Here is a 10,000-nt window from a genome sequence, read left to right on the forward strand (position 1 = left end):
CTGGCTTCTTAGCCATCTCACATGCACGTGAGACCTCCATCACACCAGCTGACTGCACCAATTATGACTGGGCCTGTGATTCTGATGTATACAATGATAGAGCTGAAGAGCTCGAGGATGGACTGCAGAAATGGAATGGGCTGCAGAAACGGGATGAAACGCAGAAACGGGATGGACTGCAGAAACTGGGCAGAGCACAAACATTCAAGACTAAAATCAGAGCTATGGTACTGTACACATGCAGATATATGACAATGCTAGATTCTAAATCCGGCTAATGGTAGTAGAAGTATTCCTGTTACTTTTTGTAGGGCAACATAATGAAACAAGAAGAGGAACAAAAAGAAGCAAATTCTCATAGCAAGTTCATTACCAGAGCTCTGACTCTAGACGAAGACTGGGACAAGTCAGATGAAGACTGGGACAAGTTAGATGAAGACTGGGACAAGTCAGATGAAGACTGGGACAAGTCAGATGAAGACTGGGACAAGTTAGATGAAGACTGGGACAAGTCAGATGAAGACTGGGACAAGTCAGATGAAGACTGGGACAACTGGGAGAGAACCGGGATTTCAAAGGTTACCCAAATTAAGGCACCAAGAAGATAATCCAATTCAAAATTGAAACAATTACGTGTCAGGATCCGCTGATTTCCGTGTTAACAGCCATGTGGCTGTTGTCTAACAGCGTAGACATTAGATTTCTGTTGCATGGTTTGTGATATGTCTGTAAAAGTTGGAAGAATTGTCGGCAATTCACACATTGTGCACAGCAGATTTGCCAATGGTGACTGAAAAGAATCTTACGTTAACCTACCACAGTTACTGTAGTGCCCACAAAGTTGGTCTGTTTCTCTACATGTACTCACAGTATTGTGTACGTACCTCAGTATATAACATTATGGGGTCACACAAGAAATGACATTCGGCTGATCAGACACTAAAATGTCAAACCATACAAAAGAGAAGACCACCGTCAGATAGACACAGCAGCTGGGTTTCCCAACTGAACAAATGACACACCAAGTCAGACAGCCTCAAACTTCCAGACCAGAGAGCGCGCAAAGCGCACGAACTCTAGTCTGGACCTAGCTGATACTAAAATGATTTCAGAAATAGCCTTCTAAGCCAATCAGCTCCTTACAACGGAATGTCGGTTGTAAATTCTGATTGGTTTAGCAGTAATTGGTTATGCTAGGTGCACTACTGCTGATTGCTCACGTGTGAAATCCTCATGGATGGCTAAGTGCACGCCAAAGCCGTGATGAAGACTCTGGTGCACGCACACATCTTAGTTTTGGTTTCAGCTTCAGTTCTTCGATATTTTCAAGCCTGCAGTGACAGGACATGCACAGCAGCATTGCTAGACCATCATCTTTGACAACTGGTCGAGCGGTACAGTCTCGCCAGTCGAGTGGTTAGACTAGCTAGCGGTCTGCCAAAGAATCAAAGAGTCGTGGTTTTATGCCGTCCACCTAGATATTGCCATAAACACGGCAGACGTCTCTTCTTTTTTCGTGACAGCTCATGCCATTTAAAAATGATATGCTGATCTAGGTAAAACGATCCTACGCTGTTAGACCACCATTTAGCATCGCTTTTGATAAATACTTCCGAAATCATTTTAGTATCGACTTGGTCCAGACTAGAGTTCGCGCACTTCGCGCTCTCTCTGGTCTGGAAGTTCGAGGTTACAAGTCAGAGCAGAGCCATATATATATATATATATATGGCTTTGAGTCAGAGCACATGCTTGCAAGGTCACATTAGCCTCGCGTTGCCAAACCGTCTCTCGCGCTATATAACGCTCGGGAGAGGGTCTGGCAACGCGAGACTACAAAAAGGTTAACCAGAAACTAAGTTGACATCAGACCACAAGTGTGCCAATGCTGTCCGGTTAAGTCGTAGAGTATGTAGAGCATAGATAATGCACAATATAGTTTCCAGGCAGTCTCACCTGCAAGTAGCGCCTTGTGTACGTAATTGCCTCGCCTCTCATTCTGGACCATCGTTACGTTTTTGCCTTCATCGTTTAACCACACCATCCTAACAGTAGCCAACGAACACAAGCTGATTTGACTTTAACATACGGGCAACAGAATGTAAAGTGTTGCATATTCCCGGATTAGCGTAGTCAGACACCTCTAATTTGCATGAGGACTCAACCACGTGACCATTATCTAATAAATTCAGTAATGAAACAGTTATTTTTAATTTAATTTTAATTTTTTAATTTTAATTTATTTCTTAATTTTAGTTTGATTTAATTAAACAATTGCTAACTTCAAACTGTTAGAATAATTAAACTGCTTAATAATTAATTAAATAATAAAACTGTTCAATTAGTATTAATTATTAATTAGTTAATTAAACTGTTCAATTAGTATTATTAATTAATTAATTAAACTGTTCAATTAGTATTAATTATTAATTAATTAATTAAACTCTTCAATTAGTATTAATTATTGCCCGACAAATCTTCTGTAATAGACAACATGTAGTCAGAGTACGACCATTCAACATTCAAATGCTTAGTACTACCGAGCAATAGACAGTGTAAACAGACTCAGATTGTTTCAGTTGTGTACAGTACTACTATTCAAGGGCTACAGAGTGAGAGCACAATCACATCGTGCATTCTTGTTCCTTCCGCACTACTGTATACAGTGTCATCTCTCTAAATCTAAACAATAACATAAAACAAAAGACCGGTTGTTCGATGGCAGTATCTCTCTACGTCTATCTCAGTTCTCTACACATAGTTCAGTTGTCTGCTCATGCATGAGCATATTTTAATGCCACTGATTTCAAGCTGTGAACTTGCTTAATTCCGATCCATCACAACCGGACCCTGTACAGCCACCTCTTTGAGTCTTTGCACGTTCGATTTGCTACTGTCCACATTACGATGCTCGTTTGATGTCAAACTCGATACTTTGGTGTTGTTCGGATTATTGCTCAAATTTGCATTCGAGTCGTGTTTGCCATCTTTGTTTATAATGTCGCCACTTTGACATTCGAAATCCTCCATTTGTTCATTGCAGTGACTTCGAGGATCTCCGGCAGTCGCATTATTTTCCTCATTCTTACTGTTGACAATAACGTTACTTGTTTCGTACGTAATTTCTATGTCACCTTCAACTATTGCTGTCGAACCGTATATCATTGGGTGGGTCACAATCTCAGACCTGTGAGTGACATCGCTTAAACACTCTGTCCTCTCTGGTGATACATTAAATTGGTCATTTGTCTGGTCGGCTCGTTCGTCTGCGGTCATCTGAACTGTCTCTATTCTCTCCTTTCGCTTTTCTCTTTCTTTCGCCAGAAACGCCAAATCCATCCTCTTCTGTCGTTGATATTCACGATTTTTCTCTCTCTCCTTGGCAGCAAACTCGGGATTGGCTCGTTTCTGTCGTAACAGCTCTAGTCTGTGCCGCTGTTTCTCTCTCTCCTGAACGACGAAAACCGGATCCTCTCGTCGCTGCTTCTGATACAACCTATTCTTCTCTCGCTCTCGAGCTGCATACTCCGGATTGGCCCTCCTCGCTCGCGCGTACTCTCTCTGCCTCGCTCGTCTCTTCTCCAGCAGATCCGGGTCAGTACATTTCTCCTGTTGCCGGTTCTTGCGTTTCTGCCTCTCCATGGCAACGAAGGTGGGGTCAGACCTTCTCAATCTCTGATACTCCTTCTGACGTTCGCGCTCCTTCGCTCGAACGTCGGGATTCGAGCGCCGCTTCCTCTTGTACTCACGATTATACTCTCTCTGCCTATCAAACTCACTCGTCACTTTCCAATCCTCCACACCAGTCTGCTGCCCGGCTTCGCCCGCCAGATGGTCTTGAACAATCGCTGGCGCCTCTCGTCGAGCACCAGGCTGATACTTTTGAGGACGAAACGATTTCCTCTTGCGTCTCTTCGCGTCCATTTCACTGTCTGCAGCCAGTGATCCGTCATCAAAGTCGATCACCAATCTCTGCTCCGGATCCTCTTCGCCCTCTTCCTCGATTCCAGCCGACGCCGACGTTTCGTCGTCGCCTGGGAGTGTCTCGTCGTCTACCCATCCATCTGGCTTCTCGCCCGACTCTCCGCCGTTTCGTTCGCAAGCGCCCGCATTCTTTGTCTTCTCGACGCGACGAGTAGACGCGACTTTCATTGACGCGGACTCGTCCGGACAGTCGGACGGCATGTCGGTCGTCGGTGGCTGCCCTTCGGGTGGCAATTCGCCGGCGAACCAGATGCGTGGGTAGACGTCTCCGTTGAATGGCGGCGAGTCTGGATCCCCCATGAGAGACCCCGCTGTAGAAAGGACGGTCTGTCGGTGGAGGGGCGAGAGGTCGTATTGATGGTTACCTGGAAACGGTTGAGACTGATCAGAGGCTGCACGAAAGACAGTTTTTGTGCGTGTAGTTGGAATCAATGAGACCGGAAGTTGGCATTCTTGCAAGTCTTTAGACAAATCACTAGAAGAATGCGACCTTGGGCATGCGCGATTTTGTCTAAATGTTAAATTTCTTGAGTGTTTATAATCATAGTAACGGACAAACAGACACGCTTGGTAGATTCAATTTGTAAGAATGTATACAGACAGACTAGACAGACAGACAGACAGACAAACAGGCAGGCAGGCAGACAGACAGACAGACAGACAGAGAGACAGAGAGACAGACAGAGAGACAAAGAGACAGAGAGACAGTGAAACAGACAGACAGACAGACAGAGAGACAGAGAGACAGAGAGACAGACAGACAATCTGACCCACTCACACAATACACTAAACAGATAAAGAATCCACCAAGCAAGGCTGCTGTTTCCACCAAACATCATCAATATGTCTCCTACTATATAGACAGCATATACAGCATACTTTCAATGGGTGAGAACATGCATACAAATTGACTCCATAAATTTATTGTGCACCTGTACATTCACCTTCAGAACTGCATACACATACATAAATAAATACGGTATAACAACTTATATTCCAGAGTTTACAAAACCCATGATAGCTACCAAAATCTTGTATTTGGTAAGATTTTGTAGGAAACAAAAATTCTTGAAATTAATAAAATTCATGATGAATTAGCTCCTTTAATTAATATGAGCAATCAAGCATGTCAAGTTGCTGTGTAAAAACATATTTACTTTGCACTTCCGAAGTTCCTAACACCTACGATGTGACAATAACGTCATTCTCTTATGCATCACTATTGCCATTCGTATAGTTGGCTTTCGTCCTGTCATGTACACTACATTTGTTTAGATTTGTCAAACTTGGCTGTTAATTGTTGTGTTCCAAGACCGATGGATTTCGTCAAACGGCAACTGTGACTGACGACTCTGTTGTGACATTGTACTGTTACATCGATTCAAAGACTGACTTGTGCTCTTGGGTAGCAAACGTTGTCGCTGTTTGTCTGATACACTAGATGTCGAAGTAAGATGGTAACCAGGTAACCTTCCCTTGCACTTTCTTCTAGATTTGTGCCAATATGTGATGTCACATGTGTTCTTTGCATAAATATGATCCCATTTAACAACAGTTTTAGAACTTGTTTGCCATGTCTTTGGCTTCACTTGACGTGGACGACCGAATGGCTGTTGTTGCTTCACAGCTTTGGCACAACCAGATTGCGATCTCTGTGACCGAGACTGTCCCATTGCTTTTTTGCAATGAATCTCCTCTAGATATCTGTAGAAAGCAGGGTAATTCTGGCATAACTCAGAAGACGTCTGATTGCCTTGCAATTTACTTCCATTATCACTTGTATACACAGAAGTTACTTTTGTGTGATTTTCAATGCGATTTGCTGTACCAACAAAAGTACTGTCACCAAGGTTCAAAATATTATTTTCTGATGACGTCGTGGCTGAAGACACATGCAATGGAAATGAATTTTCCAACATAAATCTTTTCGGAACAAACGCTTTTCTCTTTCCACGCTGTTTCAAAACTGCATCCTGCCTTTGGCCAGCTAGAGTGTCACGTGATGTATCTGTGATACTTCTCTCTTCCATGGACTTATCCTCACAAGCATGTAACTGCGCATGCGTAAGTTCTACACACTTGGCGTTTACCCAAGAAGCTCTATCCCAATCACAGCCGTCTCTTTCCCTCGTCGTTGAACGCAATTTTGTCCCAATCGTCCTCGTTGTCGGTTTGTCCAAGTAGCGAGCTGATTGTACAACAATTACATCTTTTGATGATCGTCCGTGTTCACCCATCAAAAGTTTCATCAACACAGGAAAGTTGCTAGTCTGCAGGTACTGTTTACGTACACTACTGTATTACACCGCCAAGCTAAACTAAAGCCCGGATAAGGCATCTGAAAATCCCGGATAACACGTCTGAAAAATCCCGGATAGACGTATGAATTAGCAACTCAGACATGTCTCCTGTTTAGTATCACGTGCCTTCTAAACGCCGCGCAACTTCTTGCATGTATGTTTGTGGATATACATCTTGTCTACTCTAGACTTGGCAGAGTTTTGCTGATGTCAATTTACACAGAAACTGCGGTGGCTAGACAAAAGGGTGTCGGAGTGCTACCATTTACCATTGACCGCACAAAGCGTAGTACCGATGGCACTCAACGAAATAGTGACAGGTGTAAGAATTCATGCAATTGCTTCATGCAGATTTGAACTGCCTGGGCGTCTACCAGACGACCGGTATGGTAACACCTGTAATTAGCTCAGATAACAAAACACTCGAAGATGCAGCAGAAGAACTTGCGAACGTGGTAAAAAATGGAAGACTTTCCAATATTCAGGTTACAGCTGTCAATGGAACGTACCTCTAGTGTTGTCTGTTGGGCAGTTTTACAGTGTGGATTGCAATACGACCACGTCTGACATATTGGCCACAGCTACTTCTACTAGTACTACTGCTGCGTCTAGGCCTGGCTTAGAGTCATGCCTTTACTCTCGTATGTTTGGGAGTCGGTTTTCTACTGGAGTGATCGATATCATGAAGCTCCATGTGAACTGTATGCGTCTCATTTGATTTTGTTCTCATTGTCAGATTGTGTTCTCATCTTGTCTTTTTGCTGCAACTGCAATTCAATTGACATCGATTATTTTGCTAGAAATTGCTTACTACATGCTCCCTACTGCATGTCTAGCTGGTTGCTAAATCTTGTTTGTCTATACAGTCTGTTTGAACTGTCAGTCACATCAAATCTATGCCATTGGTCATTAAGGTATCGACAAACATTGGTTTTTGTGTCTTACCTGCATGCATGATTTAGCAGCTTGTATTTGATGCGACCAATGGCGGCGTTCTAATAACAAAAGCATTCTTTAGTTGAATAACACAAATAGAAACTCTCTGTAATTTCCCTAACCGAGGCGTTCATCTCGAACTATACCGTCTGTTCTTCACGTTTTGGTGAGAAGAGAACCGGCAAATTCGGCATTCGCAGCTACTGTAAAGCGTCAAGGAAATCGTATAATTTGCAAGTGTCGCTAATTTACTCACACGGTCACGTGTCACCAGGAGCCGGTAGGTCGGGCAATCATCGAGAACGCCGATCAGCAGGCAGACTGCACGAAATGCGCATGCGCTCTTACTATGATGTTTGTTGCTTAGACGCCGGGCAAACTGACAAAACTACTTGTATGTTACAAGTCTTCGTGAACTACGTAGCTGAGCAACCTTATTATCTATCTAACAGTATACAACTATACTATATACGTAATTCTATATACCAAAATATATAGTCGTTCTAAGCAGTTTCTAAACTCGTGGGCAATTGCAATATACCGGAGATAGTAAGTTGAAGCTATACAAAGTTTAGCAAACCTATTGGTCAGACATAATCAGCGTATATCTATATTATAAACTATGAGTAAATGATTAGTTTTCACATCACATTGCTGCTCGTTTATTGAACGTCGGAGTAACATTCTTTGATATGCTTTTCGTACTTGTCGAGGTCGTCAACGGAAAACGACGAATTACATCTAAGACATTGCATTGACTTTCGAGTAGGAAGACTGTACGTGTACAAGGATCTGCCAACAGATACGGGACTTCTCGTGTACATGACATCGCGCCTGATGTCACTCACTCCATGACTAAGACCGGAGTCTACACGAATGCCGGTGGCAGCATTTGTGGCAGCTGTTTCGCCTTCTCTGCTTTGCAGAGACGACCGTCTTTGAGATTCTATGCGTTTGAGCCTTTCTTCGTTTGGGTAATTCATTGTAGAAGGCCGTTGATACGGAGCAAGGCTGTGCAGCGTTGGGGGTAGAGACTGAGTCATTACATCATCAGCTGTTGAGGTACGAGGAACAAGATGGTTTGGCTCTACAGAGTCAGGCAGAAACTGTGATTGAGCAAGGCTGTGAAAACCCACTTGAGAATGTAGGCTGCCAGTGGACTGCTACGTACAAGGTACGTTCAAATATTAGAAGATACATAATGCACTGACTGACTGCTGCAACATGGTGACTCACATGTGAACCGATTCCAGATGAATCCGCGGGCAGCACTGACACAGGATTCTGTTGTTCGCCGAGTACAATATGTGAACGTTTCTTTAGGGCCTCAAGCTACATAACAGACATATGCATGTAGTTTGCAATCTTCTTTAACTAGTCGCACACAACAAAGCAATACTTCTGTCTCTGCCCTCTCTTTAGCTTCAGATAGTGATGCATTAACTTTCCGGATCGCTACCATCTCAGACTGATGTTCTTTAATCTACGTAAGACACACATGCAGTAAAGTATACTATAACGCTGTCCGAGTACGCTGCATGCACTTCTATGCAACATCTTGCTGTATACCTGACGCTCCAACCGTTCCACTGTTTCAGACAGGGACCGGTTGTTGATGCTGTCCCGTTTCTTTGTCTCTTGTAGTACCTCCAGCCGTTCTTCCAACGATTTCCTATCACTCTGTAGTCTGCCACATTCTAACCTTAACATATCCAAATCTTCCTTTACTTTTGCAGTTGCCTCTTCTAGTGCCGTAGCTCTGAGGTGGTCAACATTGCATTCAAGTTCGTTTTTGTCACGTTGTAATTCGTCTACGGTCTTTTGAAGACATAGGACCTTTGTGCGCAGATTTTCTCCTCCAGCTTTCAGCTCCATTTTCTGTTCTTCGACGAGCTCCACTAATGCTCTCACAGACTGAGCCGCCGCCGCCGCGTATGAACTTCGATTTCCCAAGGTACGGCGATGCTCATCCAGCTCGCGTCGTAGTTTGTGGTTCTCATCGTTCAGTCGTTCCTCGTTTAATCTCTTTTCAGCCTCACATTTGTCTAGTCTTTCTTCCAAGTCTTTGATTTTTGCGGACCCCTAGCATACGTCAATGACTACTAATTAGAATCGTCAAACGGATATGTTATGCAATACTTGTTTTCGCTTTCTCATCTGGTCAATGATTTGGGTTCTTGCCTCGCGTCTCAGCCGTTTCTCGTTTGCCTGAAGTTCCGTTATTTTGTCTCTAACTTGAGCTAGTGACAGCTCTAATAGCAGCAAAACGCCTCAGTGTTAAACTCGAAAACAAGTCAATCCCTAAGAAAGTCGGTCTCACCGGCAACGTCAATAGATTCTGAATCCTTAATCTGAAGAAATTCAACGACAGTGGGAACGTCGTGGAATACATCGATGGCAGCTGCCAGTTGAAGACCAAACTCAGGCAAATGTTCGCATTTTGTTCGCAGCTCTTCTAGAACTCTTTCTAGGTTGGGATCGTTAGTCACATGAGGTATCTGTAGGCAGCACTGAACGAATTCGTTCAATAGATAGCCGAGCTGCAGTTGCGCCTCCTTACGTCCGTATCTCTCAACGTCTAGTTTACAACGTAGTTTGTCGATCTCGCGTGTCCGTTCTCGCAGTTGTAAACTTAGTTCTCTAGTTAGGGTCGTCTATAGAAAACATCCGACGTCAACATGCACGCAACCACACACCGGGTGCCACACGCGCTCACAAAAACGCATGCACGCACATACACACGCACGCACTCACAATGCACGCACACACGCACGCACGAA

At 43.7% G+C, this 10,000-nt stretch overlaps 4 protein-coding genes across 6 annotated transcripts in view; 1 reads left to right on the forward strand and 3 right to left on the reverse strand.

Annotated features, from left to right (window-relative positions):
• Nucleotides 1–758, forward strand: part of LOC134177288 (glutamic acid-rich protein-like) — a 795-nt gene extending 37 nt beyond the window's left edge. The window contains exons 1-2 of the mRNA XM_062644070.1: nt 1–227; nt 312–758. The exon at nt 1–227 is cut by the window's left edge and continues 37 nt beyond it. Coding sequence (XP_062500054.1) covers nt 1–227; nt 312–608 — 524 coding nt within the window. The 3' untranslated portion in view covers nt 609–758. The remainder of the gene's footprint in view (nt 228–311) is intronic.
• A 1,756-nt stretch (nt 759–2,514) lies between these two features.
• Nucleotides 2,515–4,398, reverse strand: LOC134177426 (zinc finger CCCH domain-containing protein 13-like). The gene has a single exon (XM_062644204.1). It carries the CDS (start codon nt 4,282–4,284, stop codon nt 2,824–2,826), a length of 1,461 nt encoding a protein of 486 aa, XP_062500188.1. The 5' UTR covers nt 4,285–4,398; the 3' UTR covers nt 2,515–2,823.
• Nucleotides 4,399–4,919: 521 nt separating this feature from the next.
• On the reverse strand, nt 4,920–6,280 carry LOC134177345 (uncharacterized). The gene has a single exon (XM_062644120.1). The coding sequence runs from the start codon at nt 6,231–6,233 to the stop codon at nt 5,265–5,267; it is 969 nt and encodes a 322-aa protein (XP_062500104.1). The 5' UTR covers nt 6,234–6,280; the 3' UTR covers nt 4,920–5,264.
• A 1,327-nt stretch (nt 6,281–7,607) lies between these two features.
• Nucleotides 7,608–10,000, reverse strand: part of LOC134177243 (centrosomal protein of 83 kDa-like) — a 14,348-nt gene continuing 11,955 nt past the window's right edge. For 2 of the 3 annotated variants that reach the window (XM_062644021.1, XM_062644020.1), the window contains exons 4-8: nt 9,541–9,874; nt 9,360–9,472; nt 8,620–9,302; nt 8,457–8,552; nt 7,608–8,383 (exon numbers count right to left, since the gene is read on the reverse strand). In XM_062644021.1, the coding sequence (XP_062500005.1) occupies nt 8,676–9,302; nt 9,360–9,472; nt 9,541–9,874 (1,074 nt within the window). In that variant the 3' untranslated portion in view covers nt 7,608–8,383; nt 8,457–8,552; nt 8,620–8,675. The remainder of the gene's footprint in view (nt 8,384–8,456; nt 8,553–8,619; nt 9,303–9,359; nt 9,473–9,540; nt 9,875–10,000) is intronic. The other variant, XM_062644022.1, reaches the window with a different exon arrangement.

This window comes from Corticium candelabrum, chromosome 3, assembly GCF_963422355.1.
Source record: "Corticium candelabrum chromosome 3, ooCorCand1.1, whole genome shotgun sequence".
In the NCBI taxonomy this organism is placed as follows: Eukaryota; Metazoa; Porifera; class Homoscleromorpha; order Homosclerophorida; family Plakinidae; genus Corticium; species Corticium candelabrum.

Bases quoted from the DNA above. Each gene is read 5' to 3' on its own strand.
- LOC134177426 (XM_062644204.1), bottom strand. From the start codon at position 4,284: ATGGGGGATCCAGACTCGCCGCCATTCAACGGAGACGTCTACCCACGC.
- LOC134177345 (XM_062644120.1), bottom strand. From the start codon at position 6,233: ATGAAACTTTTGATGGGTGAACACGGACGATCATCAAAAGATGTAATT.